The 15216-nt window shown below is 45.6% G+C and overlaps 6 protein-coding genes across 6 annotated transcripts; 3 read left to right on the forward strand and 3 right to left on the reverse strand.

Moving 5' to 3' along the window:
- Positions 1 to 88: 88 nt before the first annotated feature.
- N7483_002987 (MFS transporter) lies at positions 89 to 1682 on the reverse strand (the record flags this gene model as incomplete). The annotated part of the gene is made up of 4 exons (XM_057086424.1): positions 89 to 241; positions 295 to 570; positions 635 to 1321; positions 1377 to 1682. The coding sequence occupies 4 exons, from the start codon at positions 1680 to 1682 to the stop codon at positions 89 to 91; spliced, it is 1422 nt and encodes a 473-aa protein (XP_056952573.1).
- Positions 1683 to 5550: 3868 nt separating this feature from the next.
- Positions 5551 to 7249, forward strand: N7483_002988 (MFS transporter; the record flags this gene model as incomplete). Its single annotated transcript, XM_057086425.1, has 2 exons — positions 5551 to 5804; positions 5914 to 7249. The coding sequence occupies 2 exons, from the start codon at positions 5551 to 5553 to the stop codon at positions 7247 to 7249; spliced, it is 1590 nt and encodes a 529-aa protein (XP_056952574.1).
- A 598-nt stretch (positions 7250 to 7847) lies between these two features.
- N7483_002989 (nuclear transport factor 2 family protein) lies at positions 7848 to 8466 on the reverse strand (the record flags this gene model as incomplete). The annotated part of the gene is made up of 2 exons (XM_057086426.1): positions 7848 to 7995; positions 8057 to 8466. 2 exons carry the CDS (start codon positions 8464 to 8466, stop codon positions 7848 to 7850), a joined length of 558 nt encoding a protein of 185 aa, XP_056952575.1.
- Positions 8467 to 9704: 1238 nt separating this feature from the next.
- N7483_002990 (uncharacterized protein) lies at positions 9705 to 11078 on the forward strand (the record flags this gene model as incomplete). Its single annotated transcript, XM_057086427.1, has 3 exons — positions 9705 to 10082; positions 10164 to 10319; positions 10377 to 11078. The coding sequence occupies 3 exons, from the start codon at positions 9705 to 9707 to the stop codon at positions 11076 to 11078; spliced, it is 1236 nt and encodes a 411-aa protein (XP_056952576.1).
- Positions 11079 to 11361: 283 nt separating this feature from the next.
- Positions 11362 to 13048, reverse strand: N7483_002991 (uncharacterized protein; the record flags this gene model as incomplete). Its single annotated transcript, XM_057086428.1, has 2 exons — positions 11362 to 11387; positions 11443 to 13048. 2 exons carry the CDS (start codon positions 13046 to 13048, stop codon positions 11362 to 11364), a joined length of 1632 nt encoding a protein of 543 aa, XP_056952577.1.
- Positions 13049 to 13640: 592 nt separating this feature from the next.
- On the forward strand, positions 13641 to 15037 carry N7483_002992 (Pyridoxal phosphate-dependent transferase major region subdomain 1; the record flags this gene model as incomplete). The annotated part of the gene is made up of 2 exons (XM_057086429.1): positions 13641 to 13731; positions 13785 to 15037. The coding sequence occupies 2 exons, from the start codon at positions 13641 to 13643 to the stop codon at positions 15035 to 15037; spliced, it is 1344 nt and encodes a 447-aa protein (XP_056952578.1).
- Between the last annotated feature and the right edge of the window lie 179 nt (positions 15038 to 15216).

A 15216-nucleotide genomic window follows, 5' to 3' on the forward strand; every position in this document is an offset into this window, starting at 1 on the left:
GCAATAAATTTAATTCAAGCTGGACAATAATTCCCACCCACAGTACCTTCAAATGACTGCCGTACATTCAGCTGGTCCGAGTCTGTATCTACATCTCTATTGAGAGATCTTTGCGAGATGCTGTGAGCTGGATAATTGAAACAGGGATTATTCCACCAATAACCACAAGTCCGCACATCAGTCCGGCCGCGACCGCATAATTTAAAGTATTAAACAGGTATGGGAAATAGAATGGAGCGATCTATAACAAAAGATCAGTAAACCTTCGAAATTATCATGTGGGATTGAACATACAAAACCATATAGAAGTCTTATAAAATTGAAGAATACTCCAATATGGGCAGACTTGTCGGGGGACGTATCAACGGCATACGCAGTGAGGACGTTCGATTGTATCTGATTTCCAAAACTGGCAATAGCAATTCCCACGCATGGAGTAATATTCCAGGTTGTCGCTTGTTCGAGTCGAGATCCCCAGATCAAAAGGCCGGCAATTATAGTGAAAAAGCCAATATACGTCAGCCAAAAACGATCGGCGGGATAAAAATTCCCCCCTGCGCTTTGAATGTACTTTCATGAAGTAGTCGGATAATGGACTACTTATTTGCTCTCCAATCAGACATCCAATGATTACCGAAGCGAATTGATGACCAGTCTGCTGGGCATCGAGACCAAGTTTCTCTGTGAATGTAAGTGGCATTTCGACGACATATACAATATTTCCATAGCAGAATTTAATGGAAGTGGCCATAGCTGCTACCAATATACGGGTATTCGCTGCCAGCTCGAATGGAGTTAGAACGTTTCGGAGTCTCATCGGCCGCACATCAAGTCTTCTTGGAACTAATTTCCTCGCTAGAGTCTTCATGACAGAGCCCTTTACTTCAAGGGTCTCGGATTTCGGTACCGGAGGATATAGCGTCTCTGCTCCGAGTAACAAATAGGCTACTGCCTGCAGAAAGTTGACGATGGAATATATCCAGAATATCCATCGGACCTGAGTGTGCTGTACTACAAATCCCATAATGAAGGGACCTGCAGGTGTGCCGAGAATTGTCATAACAACCCACCAACCTAATTTCCGAGCACGTTCATCAGGTGTAGTCAACTCTGTGACTATTACACTGCCAATGCCAATTGGTGGTGAAATAAAGGTGGCACACAATGCACGAGTAACCATTTGACCAGCATAGGTTGTGCACCATGCCCCACCAAGGTTGCATACCATGCTTGCCAGCACTGAAAATATCAGTATATAATGGCGGCCGTATCGTTCCATGGCAACTACCCAAAATATGGGTGTAACTCCGAGTAAGAGGATCTATTTTTAATAGCTATCAGTCATAATCCAAGGCCTTTCTGGAGAAAACGCTCACTTGTATAGATACGAGATAGCTCGCGGAAGCAAGAGATACACCATAAGAAACTGCGAACTTGGAACTTGCAGGAACAATCCCAGCGGTCATGAAAGTTGAGCTCATTGAATGGAATGAAATCATCAAAATGACCACATCCTTTTTACAGTGTGGCCAATTACGAGGATCACGAAGGTCAAGAGCACTTGAGCATGTAGATTCTTGGTTTGCTGAACTGACGGGCTGTTCCACAATGGCCAGTTCATGATGCTCAAAAGAGTCTTCTTTTTTCCAATCATCGAACTTGTCCGTGGCAATCTCGCTCATATTGACTTGGATTGGAAGGGCAGGGGCGTCAGGATCGACGCGAAATATGAAATGGAACAGTAGAAGTAGAAAGCCTTCCACTCGACGAGTTCGGGAGCAATTGAACGAAGTTCAAGAAAAAATATAGGCACTGGATCTGACGACACTTTTCCATGGCCAGGTGGCCGTCATTAAGACGCGTCTTATAGTTTATCTTCCATCTTCGTCCTATATACCCCGCATTTTCATTGAACGAGGAGAGTCTCAGGGGTGGAGTAAACTGATCCTATACTCCACAAACGATCCACCGTTATACTTCCGGCGGATCTCATCCCGTAAACGTTCTCTGGGCAAAGTTCACTCTCCGGGATCGATTCCGTCTAAATCAGCTGATTAAGGTTCTTGGAAAGGGACAAACACGTCCTTTTGTTTAGAGAGGGGCGCTAGGTGAGAGAACAAGTTAAGAGCAGAACGCGGAGTCTGGAGACGGGGATATCTACGCGTGGAGTCAACATTTGAATTCGGCCCTACTATCGATGCAGTAACAACTTGAACTTGCACCGAAATTTTAGCCTATTGCTGGGAGGTTTCAAACGACTTCTTAAAATTGAGATTCACCAGGATCGGTGCTGAATCCTAAGCATAAACAGTCTACGGGTGCAAGTGGCCGAACATAGCCGTCAAATTTGCCAAACTACTATTTTTGAAGAACAAATACGCGCGTTGAGAGCTGCGCAAGAAGAAATCCATATTCCAAAGTTAGTGAATTTTCTCATAGAATCAAAACTTCAGTGCCCGGGGCCTCAGAGTTTTACGTAGTGTACCATTAGAGACCACATGTGCATGAATCGACAATAGGCATCTAGATGTGCAATGGCGGGCCTCAGGCTCATGATCATGCTAAGTTTCGGTATCAATAATTAGTACCTCCAAGTTGACCACTGGTATGAGTTCGCGATATTTACTCATTCAAAGTGAATGTCAAGTTGAGAAATGTAGGTTTTTTGGCCAGTCGACGTTGCTTGGGGTCCAACTAACCCCTCTGCTCATTACCAGCTCAGGAGTACCCGAGGTCCGTGGGCGGCATTAATCGTGCAAAAAACCCCCCATCTCCTCACAGAAAACAAAACTTATACGCTATAGACTCCAAATCAGGAAGTTCATTTTTGAGTTCACCCCAAAAAAATCCTTGCATGTGATAAAGGAAAAATGAGGACTAATGACCATTCACCGGTGGGCTTTAATAACCACCCAGTGGGAGGATATGAAAAGTTTCAGCGATAGCAACTGTGTTTTCCACGTTATAATTCGCACCAAGTACCAGTCTGATGACTTCAAGCAGTGAGCTGCCGTGTTTGAAGCACAATTTTGAACGATCCGAGGTCGCTTCGCACAATAAGGAAGAGGATCTGTGGGTGATTATTGATGGGAGAGTGTTTGACCTGACGAGATTTCTGGACTCGCATCCAGGAGGAAGAGGAGGTTTGCTACCTACCACAATGATATATCCATTATACCTTGCATTTGTGGGGAGAACATTGAAATCTGTTCCATCGATCAAACTAACCATGGATTTTGTTATGTGTATAGTTCTCCTCCAAACCGCCGGCAGCGATGCAACCAAAAAATATCACAAGTATCACAAACCAGAAACACTCACTCGCCACGGGGATTTATTTTGTATCGGGATTGTGGGAAAGGCCGATTCACAGAGAAAGCGAGTTTGGCGCAAAGTCATGGCAGCCATGTTCCATAGCAGTGACGAGTGATACCATCTAGGTGGAGGATCAGACCCAACTTGTTGGAAATTACCTTATAGCTCACGCCATCGTTCAGACTAAAGATTTAATCTCATGATGCTCTTCGTCCTGAAGATTTATCCGCTGCATATCCTACTCGACGCCACTACTACTGCATACTGCTGCTGAACCCCACAATACATAATATGTGACCCAACATTTGAACATTTTCAAGCCGCATAGATCGCGTACCTGCATATACGCCTCCGAGTCGGAGCCAACTATGTGGAAAGTACCCTTAGAGGGCCATTCATAATGCGCCATATCCACTGGCAAATGCATCTCCGAGTTCCCTCAACTATGCGTAAGCCCAATCCACATTTACACACATCCTACCAAGTATGTTTTCTCTCGGAATTTTCGGCAAAATGAGCCGCGGTATTTGACAAGGAGATTCCAATTTCAGATGCAGGTTCAAATTATGCAGTGCCATATTCAATGTTTGTAAAGCAAGGTTATGTCGGCAAGGACTGAGTCAAAGTGGAAACATTTGAATCTGGAGTGATTTGCGTCATCGGTGAATATAGGCTAAAAGTGGCTGGTTTTTACCGTGATTTTTACCGGTAATGGCTTGATTGGATTGATTCGATTGATTCGACCGGCAGGCTACGGGCACTAAAATCTATGGCTTGATGTCCCGTTCGATCTGATATAACACATTTAAACTCTTACGTTAAGGAACATTGATGGTTGCTTTTGTTCGGCATTAAATATAACCGACTAATGCACCTAGCAAACTGACTCGGAAGTCATTTTTCTGGATTTGATTTTACCGCGGGAAATTCTAGTCCTGATCAGCCGAAAATGAACCGATAGTGGAGATCATCCCCAGAAGCGACGGAGAAGCCCCGACGATTCTCCACTGAATTGTTGAAAAGATGGAGTCTCCATGGGATTCCCCAATGAGGGGCTGGGCACTCATGGAATGTTGAATGCTTCTCCCGTTGAAGGATCGGCCTCGGCAATTTTCATCTCCTGCCTTGCAAGATCTGTGCCGACACCGGTCGCAGTTCACTTGCGGCCCGAGGATGCACTCCCAGGTGCCTTAATGAACTTGCCCATTTGAAAGTTTGATAAGTTTAGACCGGTGAACGACAGTGCTAATGGCGAAAAGGTACCATCAGGCAAATCTGGAGTATTGATAGTACCTTAGGGACTGTGACTTCTAGTACAGACCAGGACTTCCCATTCCCACCTGCGCAGATTCAAGTTCCCGAGTCTTGAAACAAAGTTACTACTCCGTAGTTACTTCCAAGGTTGTGAATATACACAAATTCCCAAGTCACATGCGAATCCGATTGTTCAAATTTTCTAAAATCCCAGTATGATAGACTAGGTACGGATGCCAGTGGTAGTATCCATCTGAATGGCATATCGGACTGATGTAGTTGGAAAATGGGAGAAACATTGAAACGATCAGGACTCGGACCGAATCATTGGTCTAAAGATATTCTAGAAACTCCAAGTTGCTCAAGCCCAACACTGAAAGTTGAAACTGCACATCATGATGTGGGGTATATTCCACGGCTATAGGTAGACCGCGATCTCAGGTTTCTATGACGGGCAACATCCATGGGCTTATCACTCAACATTTTCAATAGAATTCTCTCTGATTGAAGGAATTCACCGAGATTGATACACTAAGCAAGGAAAACACCCCATATCATCAAAATCCCCACGATGATCCATACTAATATCGTCTTTATGACTAATCTCTTCGTTCACCGAGGTTAAGATTGACCAAGTGGAGATGCGTTATACCAAGCATTGGCCCTTGATTGCTTCTTTTTCTCGGCAGGCCGACCCGCCCGACGGGTCTCGGTGAAAGAGAAAGTAAAAAGAAAAAAAAAGTCTCAGGTTCGGGGAAAGAATTTTGGAGTAGTGGAAGTGTGGGATAGAAGTTCATCCCCGGGATCGGGGTACATCTGGAAGCGGTTCGTCACAGCTCCATTTTTCTTTGCCACTGAGCTTTTTAAACCTAGTCTTCCCCCCCAGATTGCTTCTTTTCGGATTAATACATATATCCTGAAGCACCGTGCACGCTTTCGCAATTTCCCAATTGCTCAGTGCGTCAAGAAGCACAGAAAATCATGGCTTCTACCCCAGAGGTAGAGTCTCCCCTGGGTGCGACACACGACGTGGAGAAAACTAGCGACTCATTCCGCGAGTCTTCATCCTTGGTACTTTCTGAAGAACAAGCACTGGCCAAGGCGAGAAGTAGCCCAAATGAAGCTCTGCCCATTTTCATTACTTTCGGGCCCGACGACCATGATAACCCTCGCAACTGGCCCAAATGGCGCAAGTGGTATATCAGTATTTTTGTTAGCATGTTGAATGTGTTCACGTAAGTGGCGTTTTTCTCCCCCCCCCCCTCCCCGGGTCATCCCTTGCCCCCTGTCGTGTGAGATATTTTTGGCTATGATCGACCGCTGACAAACATACTTTGTTTTTAGAACCTGGTGTGCTGGTTCAATCTCATCTGGTGCGACTGGCATCCAAGACGCGTTTGGTGTGTCTGAGGAAGTCACTACCTTGGCTCTCTCACTCTATGTATTGGGTTATGCCATTGGACCTGTTCTCCTCGCACCACTGTCCGAGTACTTCGGTCGCCAACCCGTCTATGTGGTGTCATGGTTTCTCCTCTTTATCTTCCAGCTGCCTTTGGCACTGGCGCCCAATATCGGAACAGTCCTCGTTTGTCGATTCATTGCAGGCTGCGCTGGAGGCGCCCCCTTGACCAATACTGGTGGAACTATCAGTGATCTTTGGGAGCGGAACGTGAGTGGTGGCCCCATGGCTATCTACGGGTTGAGTAGTACCTTTGGACCCCCCACAGCGCTTGTCATGTCAGGCTACATTGGCCTCAACCTGGGATGGCGATGGATCTTCTGGATTCTTATGGCGATGACAGGTGTCGTCTGGATTTTACTTATCGTGACCATCCCTGAAACTCGACATTCTGCGGTTTTGCGGAAAAAGGTTAATCGCGTGCGCAAGCAGATGAAGGAGGAGAATCTTAAATCTGCCGAATCGGTCACCGATATTCATGCCAGCGAACAGAAGGGTCTCCATGAACTCTTCGCTATCACCCTCACTCGCCCATTCCGCTTCTTGTTCTCCGAGCCCATCACTACCTTCTCTGCGATCTATAACGGCTTCTTATATGGACTGGTTTATCTGTTCAACGAGTCCTTCCCCTTGGTATTCGGAGCTCCCGATGGACACCCCTTCAATACCGGAGAGCAAGGTCTGGCCTTCCTGGGAATGGCCATTGGCCCCGTTATTGCCTTCTGCTTGTACCCCTTTCAAGAGAAGTATTATCTTCGCCGTGTCGCCCAGAACGATGGAAAGGGTGTCCCAGAAGCGCGAATGTGGATGGCCCGTGTTGGAGCCATTCTGATTCCAATCAGTCTGTTCTGGTTTGGATGGACAAGTTACCGCTCCGTGCATTGGATTGTGCCCATCATCGCCTCCAGCTTCTTCGGTGCTGGTATTTATATTGTCATTCTTAGTATTCTCAACTATGTTGTGGACAGCTACCAGACATATTCTGCCTCCGCCTTGGCAGGTGTGATTCTGTGTCGCAATGTGGTGGGTGCTGGATTCCCCTTGTTCGCGACCCAGATGTATGACAAGCTTGGATATGAGTGGGCATCGAGTCTTCTTGGATTTATCTCCATCTTGCTGGTCCCAATTCCATTCATCTTTTTCTACAAGGGAGAGGCTATTCGTCTTCGCAGCCCTTGGGCAAGGGAGCACTTCGATCAAAATGACGACAACCCTCACTGAGGATCCATATTACTTTTGAAGGACCCTTAGTGAGATGCAGTGTGATATGTGTAGTATATGGATATTTTATGTTATCGAATGAAATAAAATATGATTAATGTTACCACCTAATCCTTCAAGTCAACTGCCAGTGGTTTTTCTACCCATAGTTCTCCGACCAGTCTTTATACTAATACTACTAGTAATTCACATCAATTAATCAATCAATCTCAAGCCGAACTTCCGCGAAAGCGCTACCAGTTGACTGTACTTCCCGTGACCTAGTATGTAAAGAGTGGACCTATCCACTTCAAATTTGGCAGGCACAGACAATTCACCAACATTGATTGGAAGGTTTTCATCTGCCAGTGGACACACTCCACACGGAGTCTTTGAAAGTTCAGGCAAAATAGCCGACCGCAAATTTCAAATCTAGGCTATTTGGATTCAATGGGATGTATTTAGTTCAGACAGATTATATTTTCAATATTCACAACGGTATCTACATATCGTCCATACTTTAAAAATTATACAAAAATATTCAACATGGTGCACTTGTACAATATATGACGCTCATCTGGCAGGAATGGGTATTGCGCGACGGTTTGAACCTTGAAAATTAGACGCTAATGTAGTCCAACCCCATTGCATGGAAGTATGTGACGAGGTCCTGGGCGATGTAGTCGGTCTTAATGAGGCCAGTGCACTCATCCAAAACAAGGAAGTCAGTGCCGTTGTAGGTGACGTTAGAACCAGCCGTCAGTGGTCTTATGAGAAATATGTTAGTGGATGAAAAGGAAGAAAATATTCGGAGAATGCGTGACTTACGTCTCGAAAAGGGTAAAGTTGCTTCCAAGAACTCCTTCCATCTTCCAGCGCACGGCAACAGAGTGGCCGCCAGATACCCATGTGATAGGGTTGAAGGTGTAGCTCTGCCATCCATCACGGGCCCTCTCGACAAAAGTAGCGAATTGCTCACGGTTGGTGATCACGGTAGCGTCACTGCCATTTCCAGTGGAGGAAGGGAAGCGGTCGGAGTAGACAACGATATCAGGGTGGAATGTGGAGGTCAGGAGGGACAGGTCGCCATCCCAGACGGAAAGGTAGTTGTTGAGAATGTGCTCGTGGTAACTGCTTGTAGTCACATCGTGTCGGCAACAAGCGTCATCATTGGCAGCAGCAGATGAGCCAAGCAGGGCGAGGAGTCCAATGCTCAGGAAGCTGGGAGTGAACTTCATTTTGAGTCAGGGTTTTGTGAAGAGAGAGGACTTTGAAATAGGTGTGCTGTAGAGAGGAGAGAAAGAAAGCTGCAGTGAGAGTTGTCTTTCTTTTTGACCTGGATGAAGGTGCCTTTTATACCTCCCAGTGGCATTCCGGCCGGAGTTCAACGTTTTTCTTCCCAGGCTAATTTTAATTTGATATATTCCTTTGATAGCTTGAAAAAGCCACAATCACCACCCATATTGGGGGCTCTGCCTGTAGATCTCAGTAAGCATAATTTCAACTGGAGATTTCAGAGGTTCAAATTTTTGATTTAGATGTGTTATTGGGTGTAGTATATGCCCTATACGCCACGTGGAAATATTGCGGCGTCTTTCTTATGCAGGCGGCGCAAAATGGTCCAAATGGAGTTTAGTTCAGCTTTGATCATGAATGCCGATTGTGCGCCCTTTGAGCCCCGGCAATATGAAACAATATTTGTACATTAAGTGAAATAGTGGACCCCATGGGGGTTCACGGAGATCTCCGTGCTTACTCCTTATTCTTTCCACGCGGATGAGGAAAATAGAAAATAGCCCCATGAAACTACCCCTGAAACAACCTTGCAAGCCTCTTAATGAGCTAAATCGTCCTTCGCGAAGCGCACTCGCTACCGCATATGGAGGAAGTGGAGTCATCATGCGTTATTTGGGGGCCAAATTAAGTATCTTGGGTTTGCTGACTCCGTAATAATAAGTCGATGGAGAATCGTCAGTTTTCGGCTCTTCTACAGAGTAAACAACGCACAAAACGGATCTCTAGATACCGATAACCGACCTCGGCAACTAAAAATAACATTTTTATGTAATGCTTGATAAGGTTTCAACGTTATTCAGCGGGGTGCAGCTCCTTCAAGGTTCCTATTCATCACTAACATCTCTCTATGGTGGGAATTCCAGGTCGATCTCAAGCGTGCCGGACTTGCAAAAGGCGGAAGAAAGGTGTAAGTATTTTCATCTGCTCCAGCTGTTCCGAGCCCTGGATGAGTGCCAGCTATCAGGGGAAAATAAGGGGTCGCTAACAGGGGAATAAGTGTGACCAGCAAAGACCATCATGCGGACAATGCAGGAAGGCTTGCATACGCTGCGACGGCTACAATGAAACACTTGAGTTACACTTCTACAATGGTCAACAGAAAGGTGACAAGGACAAATCAAGTCCCAATCATGGGAGAGGTCGACAGGATGCGATGTTTGGAAGTGCATCGCAAATACACATGGTGACAAATTTAAAGAAATCACTGGGATTTTCACGAGCTGGCCTCGAGGTGAAAATTGAATCTTTCTTCTGGGAGATATACATGCCCAAGGGCTTAAGTTCAGCACTTTTTGACGAGTCGCAAGTTACACTTGGTGGATCCATTAACGCAGTTCGAAACCTATTACCAGATAGCAATCTTCTTCGAACTGCTTTCGGTGCAATCGCCCTTCGATCCATGTCAAACGCGGCCGACACACCTCTATGGATGAGACAAGAAGGAATAAGACTATACTCGGCGGCTTTGGAACAGATGAGCAAAGAATTGGCATCGTCCTCTAGGAAGCATAATGCCCTGGCTATCCTTGGTGCAGCACGAATATTCACCTTCTACGAGGTAGACTACAACATACATATGGGCTCCGATGCTCACATGCGAGGAACTCATTTCTGAACAATGGTGCTAACCATCTCTCAGGCTCTATTCGGATATGACTTGAAGTGCCACGCCACACAGCAACTGAGCTGGCTCACTCACCAAGCGGGCGATTTAGCTATCGTTCTATCTAAAGATCCATCCTTTTATGCCACCGGTCCTGCACATCGCCTTTTCGTTGATGGGAGGATGCAATATGTAAGTCCAGTATTACCGTAACAGGGTCAAGTTTATGCTGACCCAACTACCTACTAGGCCTTGTATGCCATCAAGACACGGCAGAAGTGTGTTCTAGCAAACTCAGCCTGGATGTGCGATCCTTGGACTCATCACAAGAAAACTCCGAAGGATCTTCTTGTTGACATTCTCTTTGAGTTCGGTTCTATCTATGCAGAGATTGATAGCCGGATATTGTCTGCGAATCTCGAAACCAAAGCGAAGTCACAGGCTTATCTCGAAATTTGCATGAAGATGGTCATTAAAAATCTGTCTCTGTGGAATGAAAGGTTCAGAGATGATGTATGTATTTTCGAGAAAGACTGGGAGTCACCTAAAAATCTTCCAGTGAAGGAGATCACAGCTGCTCACGTCATGACATTATACTGGGCGATATGCATACTCGCTCATGATGCCAACCGGACCATCTTTGGAGGAGGACCGACAGGGCTCGAAATTCATCCAAGGGATTGCTGCCAGGGGATTATCCGCTGTATACCAAAATTCCTACATTCATCCACAGGAACATTCCGCCAGCACCTCATACCTTTCCCATTGATGACCGCAATGAGCTATCTGATCGCAACGGAAACAGACGGGCTGGCCGAAGAGACCAAGTACGTCCTGTCCATCTCTCAAGCGCCGGAGCTTGCTTCTGTCTTCCACTTTATGGCAAGTTTGAAAGGCTCCTCCTATATTGAGATGCTTCAAGCCCGAGTCAACGATCCGGCTATTTCCTAGACTTCCTGCGGCTTTCGCACACCTGATACTCCCCATTCAGATGTCGCATATGGCGTATTTTCCTATTCTCAATTTCAACATCAAGAGCCACGCTGGACGTTCAAGTTATAATTAGTTGAACCTTATTTCAATCAAAAAATGGGAATATTTCATATTACAAAAAGCCACCAAGTTTGTCAATTCACCTACTTCTATCATTTTTGGTCTTTTGAATCATGACTATTTAAGATACCGGAAGGCAGAGACAAAGACATGAAATGAATGTCTCTAAACTGATATACGTCTAAGCTATCCAAAACCAGATACGCTCTGCTTCAGTTAGTAATTGGTCTCAATATAATCGAATGGTGGTGTTTCGCCATACCAAGAAAGTTTCGAGGCTGAGGCTCTTCCCATGTGCTCTCCAGCTCATCTGCTTCCTCCTTCCCAGACCACAGGTCCATATTATCCAGTTTGACAAGCTTCGTCTTCTTGATGAATTTATAACCTAGAAAGAGACTCGCAAAGATAGGGATATCGATGTAGGGTGGAACAAATGTTTTGGCGCTAAAATGACCAGGAAAGAAAGCGTCAAAGCCGTTGAAAAGCGCAACAATTGAAGAGAAGATAGCAGCGAAGTATGCCAAGTATGGCTGGAAGGGCGCCTTGAACGGGAGCGAAGATCGTGGAATGCCATGGTGTTTGAGTCCCCGATGGAACCGGATATAGGTGATTGCGATGGATGTCCACACAATTAGGGTACTGACCGAGCTCAAGTTACTGATCCAGAAGAAAACGTCTGCTGAACTTGAAGAGACATTCAAATAGACGAGAAGACTCAACGCTGCCGTCACAGCCACACATGCATATGGTACGCCGAATTTTTCATGCTTCAAGAACCCAGGTGCTTTTCCATCGAGTGCTGTCGAATAAAGAATTCGAGTAGAGGCATAAAAGAAAGAGTTTCCTGCGGACAAGGCCGATGTAAGAATGACTGCGTTGATTATTGAAGGCAGTATTTTGATTCCCCCATTCTCAATGGCAATCACAAACGGACTTGCTCCCGCGCCCGATTTTCCGGAACCGATGGCATTTAGCAGTCGCCCATCTCGCGAAGAGACACAAAGACAGACCAGGAAAATGCTTCCGACGTAGAAAATGGCAATTCGCCAGAACACACGACGTACGGCTTTCGGAATGTTTCGTCGGGGATTTTCGGTCTCTCCCGCCGCAACGACTACCATCTCACTGCCTCCATAGCTGAACGTTGCCTGAATGAAAACCTTCCAAAAAGCTAAGAACTGTCCAAGAGATCCAGGCTCAAGATAAGTATTCATCACGCCTGGGTTTTGCCAATATCGGAATCCGATGCGATCATGATTCGGCGATCCACCCAGAGTGATGATGAACATAAGCAACATAAGACCAATTATGGTGATGATTTTAATAGATCCAAGAAAGAACTCCAGTTCTCCATAAACTCGAACAGGAAGACTGTTGATCGCAAAGATTGCCACATAGAGAATCGTGATCCAAACTGCCGACGAGACCCCATTTGGCCAATAGTCAATCACCAGTGCCGCAGCACTAATTTCAATGGGGACGCCAATAGCAAACTGGTACCAATAATTCCAACCGAGTGTGAATCCCAAGGCCTCATCGACAAATCGACTGGCATAAATAGGGACTGCACCGGGAAGAGGGAGCCAAGTAGCCATTTCACCCATACTATTGATAACGGCATAGAGATTGAAGCCAGTAATAAAATACGCAAGCACAGCAGATAATGGCCCAGCTAGGGATATAACTTGGCCTGCGCCCACAAAAAGTCCTGTTCCTATCGCTCCGGATAATGCGAGGAACTGAATATGTCGAGATTTCAATCTTCTTTGCAGAGTTCCAACTTGAATGTTTCGTTGTGAGAACTCCTCTTTGGCGCATTCAAGGTGATTGTTGGGGTCTCCTTCGTCATCATCGTGTTGATTTTTCATTTTGAGCGGTATTTGAAATTGTTCGGAATGTGAGGATATCGAATTAAAATCTGGTTCCTCTAATCTTCTTATGAAAAGCAATCGAGAGTGAAGTCGAATTTGCAATTGAACATGTTGTGGTTGACACTTGGTATACTATTAAAGAAGGTGAGCACGGACCTATATCGGATACAGGAAATCGTGGGGTAATAAGATCAAGCATAGACATCATGTCAGTATTACGTGCAAAATGTGGGTTAAAGAACCCCGAATCCCCACAGTCGGCAAATGAAGTTCAATTTAACCATTCATATCTCATGGAATTATCACTTTGAACTCCTTGATCGGAGAGAGCCGAATATTTGATCCACCCTGCAGGGTCCAAGCCATATCCACAGCCCGCCGAAGTTGTATCTTATGGTAGTACTGAGATATGAAAAGGGTAGATCAAGTGGAGATTCCCTCACGAGAGATGAGGAAAAGAACACTTATTGGATGAGACCGACCTGAAGGTACCGACAATGTCGGCAAAAATTGTTTACAATCGTCATCCTCTCCTCTCTCCCCTTCATCAACACACTATCCATTTTTATCCATTAGAGGATACGTGATAATGTCTTCTTACAGTTGGGAGCCGACACCATTCGGTCAGGATATGCGCCAGCATTTCTACTTCGCACCAGGATATCGAAACTTGAATCATGGTAAGATGAGAATATCCTGATGTTGTTATAACTTATCTCTGATTAAAATATAGGATCCTTCGGAACATCTCCTCGCGCAATTCTCGATCGGACAAATGCTCTACGAGACGAATGTGAATCGAATCCGTGTCCTTTTATCAAATATCGCTTCCCGGAACTTCTAGATGAGTCCCGAGCTGCGATGAGCGAGTTTCTCGGTGTTCCTCGGTCTACCATCGTCTTTACTTCAAACGCCACTACCGGAGTGAATACTGTTCTTCGCAATATTACCTGGAACGCAGATGGCAAGGATGAGATTATTCAACTAGACATCATATACGGTGCTTGTGGGAAAACCACTAGGTATATCTGCGAATCGAACCAGCAACGCGTTCGCACTCGAGAAGTCGGCTTTCAATACCCCGAGGAGAATTCGGAAATTGTGTCAACTTTTCAAAAATCCATCCAGAAATCAAAGGATGAAGGATTCCGACCGCGTGTTGCAATTTTCGACACCATCTCGTCGAACCCGGGCATTCGGCTACCATTCAAAGAACTTGCTGCCATATGTCGCGAAGAAGATGTTTTGAGCTTGGTAGACGCTGCACATGGAATCGGGCAAATTGATCTTAATATCCCATCCAGGGATCCGGACTTTCTCGTAACCAATTGTCATAAATGGCTTTATACCCCTCGCGGATGCGCTGTATTCTACGTTCCTGCGCGCAATCAAGGGATGATGCGGAGTACACTACCAACAAGTCACGGCTTTGTTGTGCGTGATACGGTGGAGCAGCAGGGAAATAAAAAACAAGAAGATTTCTTGCAAAAGAAGACGGAGTTTGAGACCAACTTTGAGTTTGTGGGGACAACCGACAATATCGCATTCTTGACGATTCCTGCCGCCATCAAATGGCGCCAGCAAGTGTGTGGAGGAGAACAAAAGATACAGGAATATTGCACAACTCTTAGCAAGAAAGGTGGAGTACGAGTTGCGGAAATATTGGGGACTCGGATTCTTGAGGACAACGGTCACTGCATGACAAATTGCTCTATGATCAATATTCTTCTCCCCTTAGAGAGACCCACTTCTGGAACAGGGAGTCTTGTCAAATGCAAGGACAGTACTGAGACTCGCACAATCACAGATTGGATGCAGTTGGCTCTGATTGAACACTGGAAGACCTTTATGCCTATTTTCCCATTTCAGGGGCGTTGGTGGGTGCGACTCAGCGGTCAGATATACTTGGATGAGAGTGACTTTGAATGGGCGGGTTGGACTCTCAAGGCTGCCCTTGAGAATCTTGAGCAAGAGACCTTCGTTTAGATTGAAACAATTATATTTCATCGGAAACGAGAATTGGCCAGTCATGTAGTCGGTTATGTTAATGATATGAGGTTCCCAGACTTGGACACGTCCAGCTATACAGTATGTTTTCAAGCTCGCTTAGTAGACTCAGTTCTGCAACCTTGGAACCTGAAGCCATGCTACCAATGTACATATAG

Source organism: Penicillium malachiteum (assembly GCF_028827825.1).
Source record: "Penicillium malachiteum strain IBT 17515 chromosome Unknown utg000001l:1.0-8184562.0:1.0-8186909.0, whole genome shotgun sequence".
Lineage (NCBI taxonomy): Eukaryota > Fungi > Ascomycota > Eurotiomycetes > Eurotiales > Aspergillaceae > Penicillium > Penicillium malachiteum.